Source organism: Protomyctophum parallelum, assembly GCF_964188405.1.
Source record: "Protomyctophum parallelum genome assembly, chromosome: 1".
NCBI lineage: Eukaryota > Metazoa > Chordata > Actinopteri > Myctophiformes > Myctophidae > Protomyctophum > Protomyctophum parallelum.
The window spans coordinates 67,332,285-67,354,677 of record NC_139697.1 but is presented as its reverse complement, the minus strand read 5'-3'; the positions used below and the strand labels follow the sequence as shown (position 1 = coordinate 67,354,677).

General features: G+C 45.4%; 1 protein-coding gene across 2 annotated transcripts in view; it reads left to right on the top strand.

The window, feature by feature from the left end:
- The window catches only part of dbn1 (drebrin 1), a 144,697-nt gene that overhangs the window by 97,245 nt on the left and 25,059 nt on the right, over positions 1-22,393 (top strand). The window contains exons 2-8 of one of the 2 annotated variants that reach the window (XM_083763903.1): positions 446-501; positions 9,258-9,370; positions 13,631-13,705; positions 16,200-16,346; positions 16,796-16,873; positions 17,125-17,276; positions 19,543-19,600. In XM_083763903.1, the coding sequence (XP_083620029.1) occupies positions 446-501; positions 9,258-9,370; positions 13,631-13,705; positions 16,200-16,346; positions 16,796-16,873; positions 17,125-17,276; positions 19,543-19,600 (679 nt within the window). Of the gene's footprint in view, positions 1-445; positions 502-9,257; positions 9,371-13,630; positions 13,706-16,199; positions 16,356-16,795; positions 16,874-17,124; positions 17,277-19,542; positions 19,601-22,393 lie in introns of both variants that reach the window. The other variant, XM_083763902.1, reaches the window with a different exon arrangement.

The following is a 22,393-nucleotide window of genomic DNA, read 5'->3' as shown; positions in this document are numbered from 1 at the left end:
AGTATAATCCAGTGGTTGTACTGGTCAGCTCCCAGTGGTCAACAGTACGTAGAAGGCCGCGGTTGTACTGGTCAGCTACAACTACATTTGTACTTGTATACTTTGTATTTGTATTTGTAGTATAGGACTTGAAAAGACCAATACAGGTCGAAACGTTGTATGTCCTGCCTGCTGTGATTGTGAAATAAATACTTGGAGCATTACAACAGTGAGTTGCGAGCCTTTGCTTTTCTTCATGATATCTGTTAGTTTGGCTCAGCACCATAAGATCGGAGGATGTGCGCTGTTCTATTCTATTCTGCTTTGTCTCCTATCGACCCTGTGTTCATATGAAATGTATATATAGGCCTACTGTATTATGTAACCAATCAACCGTTGTTTAGTCAGTGCATTATGTAACAGCGTGTGATGTGTGACTATGTGTGTGTTTGCGTTTGTCTTGCAGGGCATTGTACGCATACGAAGGAGACGGCAACGATCTGACCCTCTCTTCATCAGGAGGTAAGTCTGTCTGTCTGTCATTCTGTCTGTCTGTCATTCTGTCTGTCTGTCTGTCTGTCTGTCTGTCTGTCCTATACTCTTCTGACCTCCATACATTTACTGCAAACAAAAAACAAGAATTCATACATTATGACAGCTGCTGCCGTATGTATATCTCCAGAAATGTAAATATCTGTGTCTATCTGCATTGAATGTGTGTGGAAACAACAGGATGCGTCCAGAGAGAGAGAGAGAGATTGTGCATTTCCACAGCACAGCAAAGGGGACATTACATTACATTCTCCTCAGACATTCATTCATATATCTTGCTAAAGAGTGTATAAAAAGAACCCAAACTGAGTAGCCTATATACATTTCCATCTACAAGGCTCAAATCTCATGTGAAAAAAATAATACAATTACGTGTATGGCATCAATTTAAAATGTGCATATACCCTATACATATTGTTGGATACACTGCTGCTCAAGTAATTAATTGCACCATTCCAGCTGTGCAAAAGTATAGCCTATAGGTCAGGTCAGATCAATTAGGCTGTCACGCAAGGTCTGAAACAAGCTGACCATCTGCCCTTAAAGGTTCAAACCATAACATGACTATATATGTATCATCATGGCTCTTCAGCAAAACCAGATTGAAAACATACAGTAGGCATGCTTCACTGTCCTCACTCGTAAAAGAAACTGGATTTCTTCAAATAGACCAGAGGATCAATATCAGGTGGGCTAATACTTTTATTGGCATGTAACACTGGTATGATTATGTTCTCATCAGAGCACGACTGTGCAACGTGTATATGTGCGCGCCAACTTTATTTAACCCATTCTGGGCGGGAACCCCTTTTGGTGTTTTTCAAGCATTATGTTATACTTTAGCTATTGGAAAATAGCTGATCTACAAGCTGATGAACTTGAAACCGTGAAAATGCGGTGCAAATCTTTGAATATATATTCTTTCAGAGTGAACGTTTTTAACTCAAATGTTTGCTTCTGGGGGAGGGTCCCTGGAACAACACATTTTAAGATGGGGGTCGGCGGCCAAATACATATATATTTTGGGGGTCCTTGACATGAAACTGTTTGAGAACCACTGACATAGAAACATGAGGTTTTTCAGAAAACTGACAGATTTTAGAAGGCATTTGTAGAATCTTTTCTCAGGTCAAAATGGATTAAGAAGCTAGTGTTTTCTGTCATGAGTTAGACCTTTGATTCATTAGAGAGAGATAATTCGCTCTCCGTATCTCTCTCTCTCTCTCTCTCTCTCTCTCTCTCTCTCTCTCTCTCTCTCTCTCTCTCTCTCTCTCTCTTTCTCAAAAGCCATAGTGAGAGAGAGAAAAGTGAAACATGAATGTATATACGCACGCACGCTACATTTAAAGTTGTACAATTGGATTATTGGTAGCCTATATACTGACAGATGATAATGGTACATGGGGGGAATTAATAATCTGACTTTGAACATCGTAGGCTATAGAGCGTCGCAGTCCCGCCCCCTTTCATGATTTGATTTTAAAGACGATTACGCCGGACAAAGCCAACTGGAGTTGTGACACATCACGACAATAAACACGATGCTTTTCGCTGATCAAATAATTTGTAAGAAGAAAAACAAAACAAAAGGTGTTCTATCCTGCCATGTTTTTCTTCTTACACATTATTTTGATCGGCCCAAAACATTGTGTTTACTGTCATTATTTGTCACAACAACTCGAGCTGGCTTTGTCCGCGGCGTGAACGTCTTTATATAAATACTTTTTGAAAAGTCTATTAGGAAAATGAACAGGGAATTCACTCCTGGTCCTCGGGAGGGGGCGGGACTGCGAAGGTCTATACAGAGAGAGTTTTTCCATCCATCCATCCATCCATCCACCCCTCCCTCCCTCCCTCTCTCCTTCCCTCCCTCCCTCCATCCATCCACCCCTCCATCCAGCCATCCATCCATCCACCCCTCCATCCAGCCATCCATCCATCCACCCCTCCCTCCACCCCTCCATCCAGCCATCCATCCATCCACCCCTCCATCCAGCCATCCATCCATCCACCCCTCCCTCCACCCCTCCATCCAGCCATCCATCCATCCATCCACCCCTCCCTCCACCCCTCCATCCAGCCATCCATCCATCCATCCACCCCTCCCTCCACCCATCCATCCATCCATCCACCCCTCCATCCAGCCATCCATCCATCCACCCCTCCCTCCACCCCTCCATCCAGCCATCCATCCATCCATCCACCCCTCCCTCCACCCCTCCATCCAGCCATCCATCCATCCATCCACCCCTCCCTCCACCCATCCATCCATCCATCCACCCCTCCCTCCACCCATCCATCCATCCATCCACCCCTCCATCCAGCCATCCATCCATCCATCCACCCCTCCCTCCACCCATCCATCCATCCATCCACCCCTCCCTCCACCCATCCATCCATCCATCCACCCCTCCATCCAGCCATCCATCCATCCATCCACCCCTCCCTCCACCCCTCCATCCAGCCATCCATCCATCCATCCACCCCTCCCTCCACCCATCCATCCATCCATCCACCCCTCCCTCCACCCATCCATCCATCCCTCCACCCCTCCATCCAGCCATCCATCCATCCATCCACCCCTCCCTCCACCCATCCATCCATCCATCCACCCCTCCCTCCACCCATCCATCCATCCATCCACCCCTCCATCCAGCCATCCATCCATCCATCCACCCCTCCCTCCACCCATCCATCCATCCATCCACCCCTCCATCCAGCCATCCATCCATCCATCCACCCCTCCCTCCACCCATCCATCCATCCATCCACCCCTCCCTCCACCCATCCATCCATCCATCCACCCCTCCATCCAGCCATCCATCCATCCATCCACCCCTCCCTCCACCCATCCATCCATCCATCCACCCCTCCCTCCACCCATCCATCCATCCATCCACCCCTCCATCCAGCCATCCATCCATCCATCCACCCCTCCCTCCACCCCTCCATCCAGCCATCCATCCATCCATCCACCCCTCCCTCCACCCATCCATCCATCCATCCACCCCTCCCTCCACCCATCCATCCATCCATCCACCCCTCCCTCCACCCATCCATCCATCCATCCACCCCTCCCTCCACCCATCCATCCATCCATCCACCCCTCCCTCCACCCATCCATCCATCCATCCACCCCTCCCTCCACCCATCCATCCATCCATCCACCCCTCCATCCAGCCATCCATCCATCCATCCACCCCTCCCTCCACCCATCCATCCATCCATCCACCCCTCCCTCCACCCATCCATCCATCCATCCACCCCTCCATCCAGCCATCCATCCATCCATCCACCCCTCCCTCCACCCCTCCATCCAGCCATCCATCCATCCATCCACCCCTCCCTCCACCCATCCATCCATCCATCCACCCCTCCCTCCACCCATCCATCCATCCATCCACCCCTCCCTCCACCCATCCATCCATCCATCCACCCCTCCCTCCACCCATCCATCCATCCATCCACCCCTCCCTCCACCCATCCATCCATCCATCCACCCCTCCCTCCACCCCTCCATCCATCCATCCACCCCTCCCTCCACCCATCCATCCATCCATCCACCCCTCCCTCCACCCATCCATCCATCCATCCACCCCTCCCTCCACCCCTCCATCCAGCCATCCATCCATCCATCCACCCCTCCCTCCACCCATCCATCCATCCATCCACCCCTCCCTCCACCCATCCATCCATCCATCCACCCCTCCATCCAGCCATCCATCCATCCATCCACCCCTCCCTCCACCCATCCATCCATCCATCCACCCCTCCCTCCACCCATCCATCCATCCATCCACCCCTCCATCCAGCCATCCATCCATCCATCCACCCCTCCCTCCACCCCTCCATCCAGCCATCCATCCATCCATCCACCCCTCCCTCCACCCATCCATCCATCCATCCACCCCTCCCTCCACCCATCCATCCATCCATCCACCCCTCCCTCCACCCATCCATCCATCCATCCACCCCTCCCTCCACCCATCCATCCATCCATCCACCCCTCCCTCCACCCATCCATCCATCCATCCACCCCTCCCTCCACCCATCCATCCATCCATCCACCCCTCCCTCCACCCCTCCATCCAGCCATCCATCCATCCATCCACCCCTCCCTCCACCCATCCATCCATCCATCCACCCCTCCCTCCACCCATCCATCCATCCATCCACCCCTCCATCCAGCCATCCATCCATCCATCCACCCCTCCCTCCACCCATCCATCCATCCATCCACCCCTCCCTCCACCCATCCATCCATCCATCCACCCCTCCATCCAGCCATCCATCCATCCATCCACCCCTCCCTCCACCCCTCCATCCAGCCATCCATCCATCCATCCACCCCTCCCTCCACCCATCCATCCATCCATCCACCCCTCCCTCCACCCATCCATCCATCCATCCACCCCTCCCTCCACCCAGCCATCCATCCATCCAGTTAGTTTCTCTATGGTTGTTGTTTTCGTTGACTAAAACTACCTTTTTTTACTGACGAAAACTAAATGAAAACTAAGCTATGATGACTAAAACTGAGACTAAATATACTGACATTTTCGTCAACAAATAAGAAATTGAATAAAACATTAGGAAGGGACTAGTGGACAAGAGATCCAGTATAAGTCATTTTATACTTGGTTCCATTCTGAAGATTAGATTGTAATTACGACGGCATCAAGGCCCGCCAAAATACATGTTAGTCGACTAAATCAACTGTAGATTTAGTCGACTGAAACTAGACTAACACTAAAACATTCCAGGTGACTAAAATGTGACTAAAACTATTCAAGAGACTATGACTAAAACAAAAATAAAAAAATTGCTGCCAAAAACAACACTGGTTCTTTCTATTGTGTCCGGAGGTGTTTTAGTGGCTCAGTGGTTGTGCTGAGCTTCCGTTCAGCAGCTCTGTCTGTCTGTCTGAGGTTGACACTATGGCAGGTAAATACAATGTCGGGGCATGTGGAGTGTGCTTTGGAGTTGCCCAAACAAGTGCACGTTTGAGTGAGGAGTCTGCTATAAACACAACACGAGATATACAGCTAGATAGCTATAAACACAACACCAGATATACAGTATAGCTAGATAGCTATAAACACAACACAAGATATATAGCTATAGGTAGCTATAAACACAACACAATATATATAGCTAGACAGCTATAAACACTATTCCCGGTCGGGGGACTTCAAAATAAGATATTTTTTTCTTTTTGTATTATTATAAATATGATTCTCTGGTATCGCTATTCAGTATCGGGGAACCGGCTAACACAGACACTGTGGTCCCTAGTTCTAAACGTTTGCAAGCCAGACTAAAGGGATGCAAAAAACGGGGCTTAAATAATTGAAGAAGTGTCAACAATGGCAAAGTGCTACTGCACTGTATGAGGTGAGGCCGTCAGTCAGTCAGTAGTGTTAAGGTCCCTCAACGCTCCAGATTCCAAATTCTAAAAATATTGTGTCGGTGATAATCACCTAAAACGGTGATAACCTATCTCCACAAACTGGAGTATGTATGAGCCTTAACTTAATTGCACATAAGGTTTGATTGTTTTAGTTGACACTGTAAGTGTAAATGTATGTTTTCTCATTGAATTGGATTGATGGAATTGAATTGCAATTGACAAGGAGGCCCTTTTTTACTGAACAGTCAACACTCTACGGTTAAGTAGCAATGACTTCTATCAGAATATAGAGCTACAGTATATTTAACCCATTTTGGTGTTAGCATTATGTTATGCTTTAGCTATTGAAAAATAGCAGTTCTACAAGCTCATGCTTGTAGGTCTGCTACTTTTGACGACTGACACATAGAAACATAGCTTTTTCAGAAAACTGTCAGGATTTAGAGTTAACACAGCAATTGAGCAATTGAACAAAGAAATATCACTTGCACCGTGCACCATGCAGCACAGACTATAAGAAGAAGCTTATGAAACACAATATTTAATTCACACACACACACGTACGCACGCTCGCATGCACGCGTGCACACACACACACACACACACACACACACACACACACACACACACACACACACACACACACTCGCCCACTCACTCGGAGAGGCAAGGTGCATCATCTGGCTTTGATTAGTATAGTTCAAAGGCTGCAGGTATACTAAATCCTTTTCTAAATGGTTTATCGTCGGTTGCCGGAGCTCGGTGGCTGAAATCCACTCTGTAGAGGTCTGGGGGGTTCGGCTCTCATGTTGCAGCGTGAGGAGGAGGAGCAGGAGCACCGCGGAAAAGAAATGTGTGTATTTTAACCCATTCATGCCTGACGTCGAAATTAAAAAAAAAAAAAAGTTTTCTAAATCATGACAATTTTCGGAAAATTTTGAGGCACATTTTAACGATTTTTCAAAAATAGCAGACCTGCAAGCTCATAGCGCGCCACTCGGTGGCACGCTATGAGCTTGTAGATATAGTTATCTTGTAGATAGCTTGTAGATATTTTTCAATAGCTAAATTATAACATAATTTTTAAAACACCAAAAGGGGTTCCCGCCTAAAATGGGTGTTATGGATTAAATAGCAAATAGGTACTGTATATGCACAATTAGATGGGAATAAACAGACCAGGTGTGTGGGGAAGACTATGTTACGAAACTATCCGTCAGGAATAGTTAGACCGCAGAGGAAAGGTTTGTCTGGGATAAACTTTGGAAACGGTAAGGACACTGACGGCAGCATGTCAGTGTTTGGCACTCGCTTGGTATAAAACCTCATGTGACAGTTTATCCAAATGTAATTAAAAGGTAGTTGCTCTGTTCATAATGTACAGCATCTCTATGCAAACGGTGCAGGGACACACAACGATGTGTATAGGTTCCATAACATTCCATAACACTTTCGTGTCATGGACCCCCAAATCAACATTTATTTGGCCACGGACCCCCCGTTTGAAGCCATTGACCCCGATATAAGGGAGGATTTTTACGGCTCTATCAGTGATTCTGAAACATATTCATTTCATGGACCCCCCAAGTTTCACACGCATTATGCTACGGACCCCCGATTTAATGGCATTTCTATCTCTGGTATACCCCGATTTTATATTGTAAAACCACTGTTAATTTAACTCTCTCTCTCTCTCTCTGAGTTACAGACCCATAAGGGTCCATTTGGTTCCTAACTATCTCTAATTGAGCTAGGTACCCCCTGGAACTCCCTCAAGGACCCCTGGGGGTCCCCGGACCCCACTTTGGGAACCCATGCCCAAAGTGGGGTCTGGGGACCCCCAGGGGTCCTTGAGGGAGTTCCAGGGGGGTCCCCAGCTAAATTGGAACCAAATGGACCCTTATGGGTCTGTAACCATTTGTACACTCTCAGAGTTAAATTAACATTGATTTTACAATACAAATTGGGGGTCCCAGAGATAGAAATGCCATTAAATGAGGGTCCGTAGACTAATTCATGTCAAACTGGGGGTTCCTTGAAATTAAACGTGTTGAGAATCACTGCTAGAGCCGTACAAATCTTCTCTGAGTCATGGGGGTCCCTGGCATATCTTTTCAAATTAGTGTCAATTTGGGGGTCCTTGACAAAGGAAGTTTGGGAACCACCCAACAGATGTAAGAGTTTTGTTTACAGTCATTAGTCATGTTTAAAAACTCTCCTTGGGTGATTGCAATCTGTGGGAAGTAGCTCTCTCTCTCTCTCTCTCTCTCTCTCTCTCTCTCTCTCTCTCTCTCTCTCTCTCTCTCTCTCTCTCTCTCTCTCTCTCTCTCTCTCTATTTCCTGCTGTGTCCATAATATGGTTGCCACCTGCCTGCGTTGGCAGACTTAATGGCATGCGTGTTGTTGTAGATGGACTGTGATTGAATTGTGTAATAAAGGCTTATTTAAAAAAAGAATGGCAGTGTGATACAGACCCACGCACGCACTCCCACTCACGCACGCATGCACGCGCGCACGCACGCACGCAGTCGGTCAGACACAGACACACTAATGATGTTTAGTTGACTGTGTGTGTGTGTGTGTGTGTGTGTGGAGTCATTAGTCTCATCATTTCAGACTCAGATGCTTTATTGGTCTGAAGGGACACAGTGTTGAACATTAGGTTGTATTAAAACATGAACACATGGCCCAGGCCGTAGCGTAACGGTCTGGGCACCGGACTGGTGATCCAGTCGCGGTGTGCCGCGGGTTCGACTCCCGGACCCGACACGGCCTTTACCGCATGTCATCCCCCCATCTCTGTCCCGTTTCCTGTCAGCCTACTTTCTATCCCTTAAAAAATCAATAAAAGGCGTAAGCCGCAAAAAAAATATCTTAAAAAAAAAAGAAACATGAACACATACTGTGTGTATACACATGCACACGTGCGCACACACGCACACGCGCACACACACACACACACACACACACACACACACACACACACTTAGACCTGTGTCCTGAGACTTGAGCGGTGAGTCAGCGGCAACGTTTGATGGTTTAATAATACGCTCTCTGTCGGCTGGAAACACGTCCCAAAACTGTCCCTTCTCAGGGTTCAAGTTCAAAAGCTTTTTGGAGATCTTGCAGATCTGCTATATTGTTGAATTCCGATGCCGTTTGCGTGACGCTGTGTAGTGTGTGATCGAGCAGGACATTCATTTCAGAAAAAAAGAAATAACCTAATTATTTTTGAATATTATGCCGACAGCGACGATATTAGCTCATGCTAATAATAATAATTGTTTCGTGAATGTGTGTGTGTGTGTGTGTGTAGGTGGCGGTCTGGCAGCCATCACAGTGCTGTTGGACAGCTCCATGGTGATGTATGGCTTCTGTTCTCTGAAGGAACCAAACGCTGCTCTACCGAGATACGTCCTCATCAACTGGGTTTGTCTCCTCTTCTGTTCTCCTTTTGAACCCGGTTATTATTATTCACGCAGGTTTGTTTGTTCATATAAGCTGGTCCGCCTGGCTCTCATTGACTGCAATGCAGTGGTTCCCAAACTTTTTCATATCAAGGACCCCCAAATTGACACTAATTAGCCCCGCGGACCCCCATGAGAGAAGGTTTTTACGCATCTAGCAGTGATTTTCAACCCGTTTAATTTCAAGGACCCCCAGTTTGACATGAATTAGTCTACAGAACCCATTTAATGGCATTTCTATCTCCGAGACCCCACTTATATTGTACAAATCAATGTTAATTTAACTCTGAGAGTGTACAAACGGAACCAAACGGGTCCATTTGGTTCCGTTTGTTACAGACCCAAAACCTGGAAACACTCATAAACTCACAGTTGAAAGCATTTCTTTCCAGTTTCTTCCGTTTTAAATTTAAATCAGTCCGGCTTTCGATCCAATCACAGCACAGTTATACCGCTGTCACTCTCGTAACTAACAATATCATCTCCGCCTCAGATGAGAGAAAACATTGTGCCACCCTGCTTGTGGATCTTTCCAAAGCCTTTGACACAGTCAATCATGTGCAAAATAATGCATGATATCGGCTTTAATACCGCTACTTTAGATTGGTTTCATAACTACTTAATTGATAGATACCAGTCTGCTTTCCTGCCTGTTTGTTCAGGGGTACCGCAGGGGTCGGTTTTAGGGTCTGTACTTTTTACATTATATTTTAATAATATTGTTTCCACTCTGAAGGATTGTCAATCCCATCTTTACGCGAACGACACAGTTCTATATTGTGTTGCCAGTTCTGTTGAGGTTGCCATTAAGCATCTGCAGCTTGCTTTCAATACTCTTCAGGATGCCCTGGTTGAGCTAAGACTCGTTTTAAATGCAAGTAAAACAAAATGTATGCAGTTTTACATTTTGTTTTACAGGGCTATGAATATTGACTTGGATTGTGTACTTATGACTTCTTCAGATGGCTCCACGATTGAGAGGGTCTCTGAATATAAATATCTTATTATATCTATTTCATATTGTTGTAATGGGGCACGGTGGCACAGTTGGTAGTGCTGTCGCCTCACAGCTAGAAGGTCCTGGTTTCGATTCCCGCTGTGGGCGCTGGCGGCGTGTTTCCTCCTCCGTCATCAGTGCCCATACCCGAGGCGGGGTTGGCGAAAGGGCCTTTCTGTGTGGAGTTTGCATGTTCTCCCCGTGTCCCTTAGGTACCCTCACCAAAAACATGCAGTAATCCTGGTCTCTAAACTGCCTCCCATTGGCCAGCTGGGGCGCCTGATGGAGGGGAAAGGAACTGGTTGGAATAACGTGTTCCTTCCACGCGCTACGTCCAACCAGGGAAACTCCCCCCTGTCAGGTGTAAAGGAGCAACTTGGACACTCAGGCATGAAGGAAGCATGAGTTCAAGTCCGTTGCTCTCCCCATGTCCCCCATGGGGACTAGGTTGGCGGAGGGTGTGTAGAGCCCAGGATCACATTAGATAATTGACACAGGGGTGAAAAATGGGTTACAAAATCATGGGATAAAAATTATAATAATAAAATAATAATCATATTGTTGATCTTGTCTCCAAACTTAGACAAAAACTAGGTTTTCTGTATAGTAATACATTCTGTTTTCCAAATTATTTGAGTCTTTGAGTTTCCAAATATTGAGTCCACTTTCCTCGCGGTCCTGGACTATGGGGACATTATTTATATAGGTCTGCTGCTCCTTCACTTTTAAAGAGGCTATAGACACTGTCTACCACTCTGCCTTTAAAGAGGCTATAGACACTGTCTACCACTCTGCCTTTAAAGAGGCTATAGACACTGTCTACCACTCTGCCTTAAAGAGGCTATAGACACTGTCTACCACTCTGCCTTTTAAAGAGGCTATAGACACTGTCTACCACTCTGCCTTAAAGAGGCTATAGACACTGTCTACCACTCTGCCTTTAAAGAGGCTATAGACACTGTCTACCACTCTGCCTTTTAAAGAGGCTATAGACACTGTCTACCACTCTGCCTTTAAAGAGGCTATAGACACTGTCTACCACTCTGCCTTTAAAGAGGCTATAGACACTGTCTACCACTCTGCCTTTTAAAGAGGCTATAGACACTGTCTACCACTCTGCCTTTTAAAGAGGCTATAGACACTGTCTACCACTCTGCCTTGCGGTGGACTACTGGTGATAGGTATATGGTACGGTTGGTACCCACCACTGTGCACTTTATGAGAACTCAGGTTTATCCTCCCTGACTGAGAGGCGAGATAAGCATTGGCACCTATTTTTATATAAAGCCATTGCTGGGATGCTCCCTGACTATATCTTGCATGTTGGAATTGAACAGTAGCACCCATCAGACCCGCTCTAGTGATTTTTTAAGGCTCAGGGTTCCTCAGGCTCAGACAGAGTTGGGCAAGACAGCTTTTTCTAATTGGCCCAACCTCGTGGAATGGACTCCAAAACTCCTTAAAACGGAGCTCCCTGCCATCCTTCGGTCAGTTCAAAGGAATGCTCCAGAACATTTTTCACAGTGATTGCTCCTGCTTCAATTGATTTATTTTACTCGTTGTTCTGCATTTAAGTTCCTTTGAAATTGTATCCCGATTTATAATGTTGTGTTGATGTATTGTTTTGACTGTATTTGTGAATTGTAACCTCGGCTACATTGAAAATGAGGGCTTGCCCTCAACTGTATTTCCGAGAATAAATAAAGGTGATGATGACAGACCCATAAGGCTCCATTTAGTTACAAACTATAATTTAGCTGGGAGTGGGGACCCACTGGAACTCCCTCAAGGACCCCTGGGGGTCCCAGGACCCCACCATGGGACTACTGCCGGCTTTCTTCATTTCGATCTCAGCATTGGCCTTAGCTCCTCACTGCCTGCACCAATCACTCCCACTTTTCACACAGGCATTGACCATAATAATATGGAGGGCGTAACAATTTAACAAATATTATATATTATAAATGAATAATGAATTTATTAGTGAATTAAATTAACCATCCATGATCCAGCCACTCTACCGCTGAGCGACCGCCAGATCAAACTGGTGACTCTTTACAACAGACTTGTGTGACTTAAAAAACTTGCAGAGTAAGCTGTGTTGTTGATTGCTTATAAAACCAGGCTATGCTGTTGCTAACGCTTTAGTTTACAATGTGATGCTGTGAGATTTCTCTACACCGGTGGTGGCGTTTGTCATTTCAGTCAAAGAGGGACTCGCTAAATCGATTCATGACTGTAAATGCTGAGGACATTTTCAAGCACACTTCAGTGACACTTCAAGGGTTATTCTCAGACTGTGACCGTGTCTTTGGAGAGCAGACGTTCTCTGATGTGTTCTAGGCAGTGAGAAGAACATCTTTTTCATTCATAGGTTGAATGAAACATGAACGCACGCACGCGCGCGCGCGCAGACACAGCTCTGCTGTGAAGAATGCAGACCTTGAACAGGTGAATAGAATGCTGAGGACATTTCAAGTGCTCTTCAGTGACATTGCAAGGATATTCTGAGACTTGTGACTCGCTGTCTTTGAAGATGTACTGACGATGGGCTCAGAGATAATTTGTCCCCACAAGTAATGAATTTGCATTTCTATAGCGCTTTTTCCGAGTGCTCAAAGCGCTTCACAATGGTTCATTCATTCATACATCGGGAGGTGAAGCGGCGAACAACAGTCGACGCCAGCGTCCTCACTTCCCCACACACCAACGGTGGCGAGCTCACACACGACCGACTCATTGGAGGCAACGTAGGGTTCTCAAACAAATTAGCGAAACGGTTGGATGGCACTTACAGTACACACCCGCCTTCTAATGAGAGCACAAAATCCGTGTTGGAAGAGCCACCCATCGACTAATCTAATATACGGCAACCTTCCCCCCGACGTGTTTCTCCACTATAGTCCGATTCCAGAAGAACACAGTTTTTCCCCGGGCCACTGCTACAGGGCTGACGATGTGGTTATATCTTCCCTTCTTCTCTGGAAACCTAGAAGTAGAAAACTGTCGTTCCCTGATGACATCGCTAGGCGTGGGGACACGTGTAAGCAGGAAATGGGGGGATATGGCAATGAAGGACCCGGGAAAGTCTTGCCGTGCATGGCATTGTGTGAGATCCATGATCTCGACCGCGGTCGAAAAATGATGATGATGATGATGATGATGAGATATAAGCGGCCGTGAAAAACGTAACGTAACTCTTCCTCAACTGTGATGTGCTTCCAGGTCGGAGAGGACGTCCCAGACGCCAGGAAGTGTGCGTGCGCGAGTCACGTCGCGACCATCGCAGACTTCTTCCAGGTTTCTACACACTTTATACTATTTAGATAGCATTTTATACAGACTGATAGCATGTCACGTAGACAGCACTAGAATTGCATTGTATGTGTTTTTGGCAGCACATTTTGATTGAATGGTTGAATGGTTTTCACTTAGTTTTAGTCACATTTTAGTCACCTAGAATGTTTTAGTGTTAGTCTAGTTTTAGTCGACTACATCTGCAGTTGATTTAATCGACTAAAATGTATTTTGGCGGGACTAAAATGTATTTTGGCGGGCCTTGATGCCGTCGTAATGGCTGATTTTACACTTTCTGTAGTCTAAAAGTCTAAAATGACTTTACTGGATCTCTTGTCCAACATTTTAGTCTAGTTTTTATTTGTTGACGAAATGTTCAGTATATTTAGTCATAGTTTTAGTCGCCATGGCTTAGTTTTTATTTAGTTTTTATGTGGTTTTTGTCACTGAAAAAAGGTAGTTGACGAAAGATTTTCATCATAGTATTAGTTGTCAAAAACAACAGTCATAGCACTTTATAGTATATGTGTATAGTATAGTCAGGGCTGCACACAACTTTTTTGGTCTAGTACTCAGAGGAGCACCTGGAGGAGTTACTTGGTGCTCCTAAAATATGCGGATAAAAGAGGGATGCATGAATAACTTATAGCAAAACGATATTTATTGGATAAGTGGGGACTGGGGAGTCAATGGAGAGTATTGCAACTCTAGATTCATCCCATTATTTTTAAAAAATTGCAAATTGCAGCTATAGGTCCATGTGTATTGCAGCCCTATATGCATATTCTAATACAAACTTCTTAATACTTCCTAAGGATAATATGAGCGTCAAAGCAATATTTAGATACTTTTTTTTAATATATTTTTTAATAGCCGATCTATTAGCTCACAACGTGTTGCGGAGGCGACATGTTGTGAGCTTGCAGATCAGATCATTTGTTTAACATACGACACGTCGTACGGGGAAGCATACGTCAGGCTTCCCTATTGTTTTTAGCCGAGGCGACGTACACAGTCAACACAGAGTCAGACAGTCAGACACACATGGCTCCTCGGTGCAAAATAAACAATTTACACTACCCGACTTTACGATAATAAGGGACACTGGGACAGTATGTCGGGACACGCTGTTGTCATGTTGATAAGCTTCATGTTGTGCAGCAGCAGTGCCAGTCCGCAATGCTTTGCACTCCTCCCAAAACCTGTACCCGTAAAAAGTCGGTGGCCGGCCCGGTGCTGTGACAGACGGCATCGCACACGAGCAACTTGCTCCAGCACCCGGAAAACAAACACAAGCACAGCGGCGAATGGGAAGACTGCAAAGCATCCAAAGCATGCCCTTTTACAACTTTAACCTTTTAGTTCGCTCCACATCTGAAACGGAGAAGCCGAACCATTAATGTCACTTATGTCAGGTTTTCTCAGTAGTAAACTCCTATCCTCCTCCTGTCAACCGCCCTCCTCCTCCCAGCAATGAGCAGCAGCATGGAATCCTCCCTCGTTTGAGTAAGGACGCGCTGTGATTAGCCACAATGTCCAGTGCACTTGTGCAAGACGTGCTGTGATTGGCCAGTAGTACAGTAGCTACTTTGAGTGGCAGTCAGTGGGAAATGCTCTCGCCACAGAATGTACTAGTATTCTGGCCATGATAATCATTCTGGGCGGCCCCAGCTGTTGGTACGCAGAAGCGCTTCCCGGCGCTTGATTGACAGCGCATAATGAATTTTGACGACGCATGGGCACTGGCGCACCACTTATGTGCAGCCCTGAGTATAGTATAGTATAGTATAGTATAGTATAGTATAGTATAGTATAGTATAGTATAGTATAGTATAGTATAGTATAGTATAGTATAGTGTAGTTTCATTATATAGATATTCCACTGTTACGTTCTTAGCTACGCATGTTTCAACTACTTTTTATGTGATGTATTGCATGCTTTTTGTTCTTGCTTAATGTAAGTCGCTCTGGATTAAGAGCGTCTGCTAAATGCCTAAATTGTAATTGTATACTCTTTATTTAAAACCCTCTTATAGATTTGTATACTTTTTACAATCAGAAAACTTGTGAAATGGGACATTCTGTATAATGAGTACATGTACGTCCTAGCATCTACACACGTGTACACACGGCACTGATTGTGCTAAAGATGTCTCTCTCTCTCTCTCTCTCTCTCTCTCTCTCTCTCTCTCTCTCTCTCTCTCTCTCTCTGTGTCCTCTCTCTCTCTCTCTCTCTCTCTCTCATCTCTCATCTCTCTCTCTCCTCTCCTCTCTCTCTGTGTATCTCTCTGTGTCTCTCTCTCTCTCTCTCCTCTCTCTCTCTCTCTCTCTCTCTCTGTCTCTCTCTCTGTCTCTCTCTCTCTCTCTCTCTCTCTCTCTCTCTCTCTCTCTCTCTCTCTCTCTCTCCTCTCTCTCTCTCTCTCTCTCCTCTCCCTCTCCCTCTCCCTCTCCCTCTCCCTCTCCCTCTCCCCTCTCTCTCTCTCTCTCTCTCTCTCAGGGAGTGGATGTAATCATAAACGCCAGCAGTATGGAGGACATCGACCCGTCAGCGATTGGCCAACGCCTGACCAATGGGACCTTAACTGCAGGGGGCGTGGCCAGCCCTGTGCTCAGCCGCCTGAAGACGAGAGAGGACGAACAAGGGGTGAATGTGGTACATACACATGCACGCACGCATGCACGCACGCACGCACGCACATACAGCAGTTTGCTGTGTCACTGAGAGTCATTGTTAACAAACACAATAGTTCTGTGTCTGTCTTCCGTCTCGCACACGCACGCACGCACGCTTGCACGCTCACGCACGCACAATGACAGGACACAGTGCTGCTACAGTGCTGAGTCATCAGGATGCTTGTTAGATGTTGTGTAACGGTTGATGAAATGACCTCTCTACTGTACGCACACACACCGCTTTAACACATTTAGGCCTATTCAAAGATTTGTGCCGCATTTTTACGATTTTTCAAACATAGCAGACCTACAAGCTCGTAGCGCGCCACTCCGTGTGTGGCACGCACGCACACACTCATACTTGCTATTGACTAACAATATTCTCTGTCTCTCTCTCTCTCTCTCTCTCTCTCCCCCCAGGGTACTGTGTACGAGAAGACCAATGCTGAGACCGAAATGAAGAAAATCAATAGAGAGGAATTCTGGGAACAAGCCAAGGTACGGAGTGAGACAGACACAGACACAGACACAGACACAGACACAGACACAGGCAGGCAGGCGGGCGGGCGGGCGGGCGGGCGGGCGGGCGGGCGGCGGGCGGACGGACGGACGGACGGACGGACGGACGAATCCTCTGGGTCCAGAGGAGCATACCTCAATGCATGCAGAACACAATTAGGCCAATGTAACATCTAATAATTTGCATTGGACAAAAAAAAATAGCCCTCTCCCTCTCTCTTTCTCTCCAGCGCGAGGAGGAGCTCCGTAAGGAGGAGGAGAAGAAGAAGCTGGCGGAGGAGCGTCAGCGCTTCGAGGAGGAGAGGATGGAGCTGGAGCGGAAGGAGCAGGAGGACCGCGAGAAGAGATACCGCGAGAGAGAACGACAGATAGAGGAGCACAGGTCAGAGCAAAGTATAGACATTGTGTCATGAACTGTCAGAAAAGGTGGGGAAAACACTATGCTAAAGAGCCATTTTGGGTGGGAACCCCTTTTGGTGTTTTAAAGCATTTAGCTATTGAAAAATAGAAGATCTACAAGCTATGAACTTGTCGGTCTGCTATTTTTTAATAATCGTGAAAATGTGGCGCAAATCTTTGAATATATATTCTTTAGACTAGAGCTAACTCTTTTTTTTTAACTCAAATCTTTGCTTCTGGGGGGATGGGGGGGGGGTGTCCCTGGAACAACATATTTTCAGATGTGGGGGGTCGGTGGCTAAATACATATCATTTTTGGGGGTCCTTGACATGAAAAAGGTTGAGCACCACTGACATGTTTTTTTTTTTTAATCGACCTCAGTTAACCCAAAATGGGTTAACTGCATGAAGTGATATTGATAAAAATACAAATATTCTCGAAGTATTAATCTACGGCACCACCTGGACTCTGCGTCACCACCCACTGTGAGAACCCCTGGTCTGCATTACATAATGTAGGTGGTTGCGCTTCCTTCCTTCCCCTCCTGGCTGTAGAGGCTCTAGTCTAGTCTATGGTGTGCACATAGCACACAGAATAACTCACTTTCACAGAAAGGAACTGGTCGGAATAACGTGTTCCTTCCACACGCCAGCGTCCAACCAGGGAAACTCCCCCCTGTCAAGGTGTAAAGGAGTGACTTGGGACACTCATGCATGAAGGAAGCATGAGTTCAAGTCCGTTGCTCTCCCCAGGTTGGCGGAGGGTGTGTAGAGCCGCCAGGATTGCATTAGATAATTGACACAGGGGTGAAAAATGGGTTACAAAATCGTGGGATAAAAAAATATATAATAATAATTAGGGTCCGATTCATACTCAGTAGCACCGAAGAGCCGACTTTAGGACGGTACTCGTAGCGCAGCACTCGGTGCTGCACTATGAGCTTGTAGATCTGCTATTTTTCAACAGCTAAAGGGACAATACAAAAAACAATGTATCAAGTTATAAAAACACGAGACCATGGCGTTGTACATATAGGGTTTATAGCCAAGGCTATAATTTGCGACCCCAGTCCCTGGGTAGGCCTTTCTATACAAATTTGAACAAACTAAAAACAATCGTTTACAAAAAAATACATGCAGATGCATCTAATCTAATAATATACTATTTTACAACAGCCTTACAATTGAGCCTTACATTGACCTAAAAAACCAAAAGTACTCACTCTAAACATGTCGATTTGATTCCAACCATAGTTTGAGTCCTCTGTACTAGAACACGTTACCGTCCGTCTCTCGTTTTAGACCCGCAGGCAAGGAGTTCCAAAGGTTTGCCCCCTTTACTGAGAAGGCAGACTGTGCGAAGGAATTGTTACACCATGGGAACAATACAGTTACCACTTGTCGATGTAGTTGCTCTACCAATAGCCTCGGAAACACAGACGTTTTTATTTCCAGGGAGGAAAGTCTGGGTCCGAGTCCACTTCAATTCGGCATAGAGTAGCGCAAACGTCGATCACTCTTCTCTGCTGATTTCGGATTGTCTGCATCTTTGTTAAATTGACGCACACACACACACACATGTACACACACACTCCTCTCTCTCTCTCACTCTACCAAAGACTGTCAACCAGTCCAGAGAACAGAGGTGAAACATGACCATGTCACGGACCTCTCCGGGGGCCTCCTGCCGGTCACGGACCTTGTCCGTGACCGGCAGGAGGGCCCCCGTAGAGGTCCGCGTCCTCCCATGTGACCTCCAGGGCCATTAGTAGCATTCTTGAGTTAGACGACGCCTTCCAGGGACTTTTCCTGCTTTCCGCTATGCTGCTCCAGTTTCATGGAACAATATCAGCTCACGGGCATCACGCTAAAAAAATATTGCCCCAAGATCATATGGACAATTAATTAATAACCTGCTCTTAAATCTCCCTACCTCACAATGTATACTATTTCTGACTTACTATCTTACTTATATCTGTATGTGTATTAATTGTTGATTTATGTGTGTGTGTGTGTGACTGTGTGTGTGTGTGTGTGTGTGTGTGTGTGTGTGTGTGTGTGTGTGTGTGTGTGCGTGTGCGTGTGCGTGTGCGTGTGCGTGTGCGTGTGCGCGTGCGTGTGTGATCTCGACAGTATTGTAAATGAGGGTAAAGCTCAATGCTGTTTTCGAGAGTACTGAGTACACCTAATGTTTATAAATAATGAGCATAATGAATGTATAATGAGCGTGTTAATGCACATGTGCTTAGGAAGAAGATGCTGGAGGAAGAGGAGGCCAAAGAGAGACAGAGGAACCAACCTGCTATAGTAAGTGTGTGCATGTGCGTGTTTGTGCGTGTGTGCGTGCGTGCGCGATGATTGATGAATGATTCATGTGTCAGTTTAATTAGCGTGCTCGCTGCTGGTGTTATCTCCTTCTAATGTTAGATGGTTATTATTGTCGCGGACATTGTGACATTTATGATGACGTAACCGGAAATCAACCAACCGCCGGCTTGCAAGGGCTTCTGGGAAACTGAGTCCAATGCAAAGTAAACGAGGGGGTATAGACGATTTTAGCCCACTTTGCTCTTTGTCTGTGACTCTAAAACAAATCATGGGATTTCAAGCAGATCTTCATGGATCAAAGGCGCAAATACTTTGGCGTTATGCTCCAGAGGTAATTAAACAATCCCAGCAGTCACGGTATCTTGTCAATTATACTATAACGCATGGAATGTGTTGATGTGGAATGGTTATTGTGAGCATTATACCAGAGCAAAAACAATAAATTTGTTTCAATTCAAAATGTTACACATCCTATCCTATATTAGGCGAGAAAGATATAGCTGCCTGATATACGCTGCCACTTTCACGTTCAAGAGATGTTGTAATTTAATGTAATAGCGTTTAACTTCCTCAGGGTTTTTTAAAAGCTCAGGAATAACCTGAGGCCCTCTGAGGACTCTAGTGAATTTAGGGCGGCTGTGGCTCAGGAGGTAGAGCAGGTCGTCCAGCTATCCCAGGGTCTGCGGGTTAGAATCCCGGCTCCTCCTGTCCACATGTGGAAGTGTCCTTGGGCAAATAAGACACTGAAGACTGAACCCTACATTGCATCCAATGTGTTGGTCGGTGTGAGCTCACCACCGTTGGTGTGTGTGAATGTGAGGACGGCGCTGGCGTTGACTGTTCGCCGCTTCACCTCCCAATGCATGAATGAATGAACCATTGTGAAGCGATTTGAGCACTTGGAAAAGCGCTATAAAAATCACAATGTCACACGACAATAATAACCATCTAACAACGGCGAATGAAACACATCAAACAAATAGCGGGTTTAGCGTATTACGCGTGGAAAGACAATGGAATTAATGTCGTGTATGGCGGGTTATGCGCTCAAAGTGTTTTTAATATATTTTTGGCAACTTCCCTAAACACTAAACTCCTTTTAGTTTCATCAGTAACAGCTTCTGTTTTGCACGTTGGACTTTAAATTGCACTTAACATTCAAAAGTTTAATTCATCTCAAATTGCCTTTTCCCTTCGGTGTATTTAAGTTATACAATTCCACTAAAACAATCATTCTGTTCCAAGGTTTTTTCTTTTTATATTTAGCAAGCTAACGTCTACTCGACTGCTATTTCTACTAAACCAAATTACGCTTTTTAAATTCATATTCCAGTATACGGCTAATTCTATTTCAACATTTTGTACATTTGAAGGTCCATTCCTACTTAATCATATTTACTCTAGGCAGCTGCTGCCTTCTCTTCAGCGAGCCCACGCTGTTTCTCTAAAGATCTGCTTTCTCTACTTTAACATCCAACCTTCCTCCAGGGAATCTCCCACAATCATCTCTTTCTTGTGTTCTCTCCTGTGATGGAACCAAAACCAGCGCAGCGTTTTGTTGTGGATCTAAACCAGATGTGACTGTAAATGTTTAAAAGGCAAAGTTACGTTTCTATCATGACTGCACATCTTTTATACTTTTCAGTTCGGAGGAAACGTTGTCTCATTCAAAGCCTGTATATTTCATTTCAACCTTTATTTAGTTCTCGGATAACACACTGAGGGCTGGGACCCTCTTTTTCAGTGGTGCCGAGATTACAACACATCAACAATGTACAGTTACAATGTAACATAACATAAAACAAGAAAACAACAAGAAAACAAAACATAGATAAATAGAGTAAAATATTATATTACTGGTAATAATAATAATAATAATAATAAGGGAACATTGCATAGTATAGTATAATTTAGTCAGATTCGGCCTCCTGACAAAGAAGAGCTAACAATAGAATGAAATAGAATGGAACCTTTAGTGTTCCCACATGTGAAAACTGGCCCTTGGTTGGAGTATTGTTCGGGGGCCTTTCAAAATATTTTTTTCTTTTTTTCCCCACCCTATTTTTTGCGGAGAAGCACTTTGGATGTCATTTCCTTGAGTAAAAGTACAAAGGTATTGGCATCAAATTATACTAAAAGGACCAAAGTAAAGCCACCATCTTTCTTCCCCCACATTTTGTCAAATGTTTCCGAAGAATAACCGTCCACATGCTCACCCCGGGAGCACATTGGAAGTAGGCCAAATTCTTTAATAACATTAACCCATTTAGGCCTGAGGCCGATTCTTAAAAACGCCTCTAAATCCTGACCTAAGTTTTCTGAAAAACTTCAAATATAAATTTACATTTGAATATTTTATAGTGAAAATGCACACACACTTTTAGAAATGTTCAAGCAAATCACAAGAGAATCATTGATGTATTTATAGTGCCGTCTGTGTGTGTGTGTGTGTGTGTGTGTGTGTGTGTGTGTGTGTGTGTGTGTGTGTGTGTGTGTGTGTGTGTGTGTGTCTGCATGCGCATCCGAAAGGGAGATGCCAACCAAGATGTTTCTGTACTCTCAGTTCTCTCTCTAATTGAAGCGTCGCTTCTGTTTTCGGTTTCGACGAGAACTGTGTTGCTTTGTGTGTGTCGTGGAGGAATCGTCACCCTGGTCTGCGAGAGAGAGAAAGACACAGACATCACTATCTTCCTCTGCGGAAGGAAGGCAGTGGTTTTCATAGCTGGGCTTTTATTTCTTTCCCGAGGAAACACGTGAGGGTCAAACGAGGAG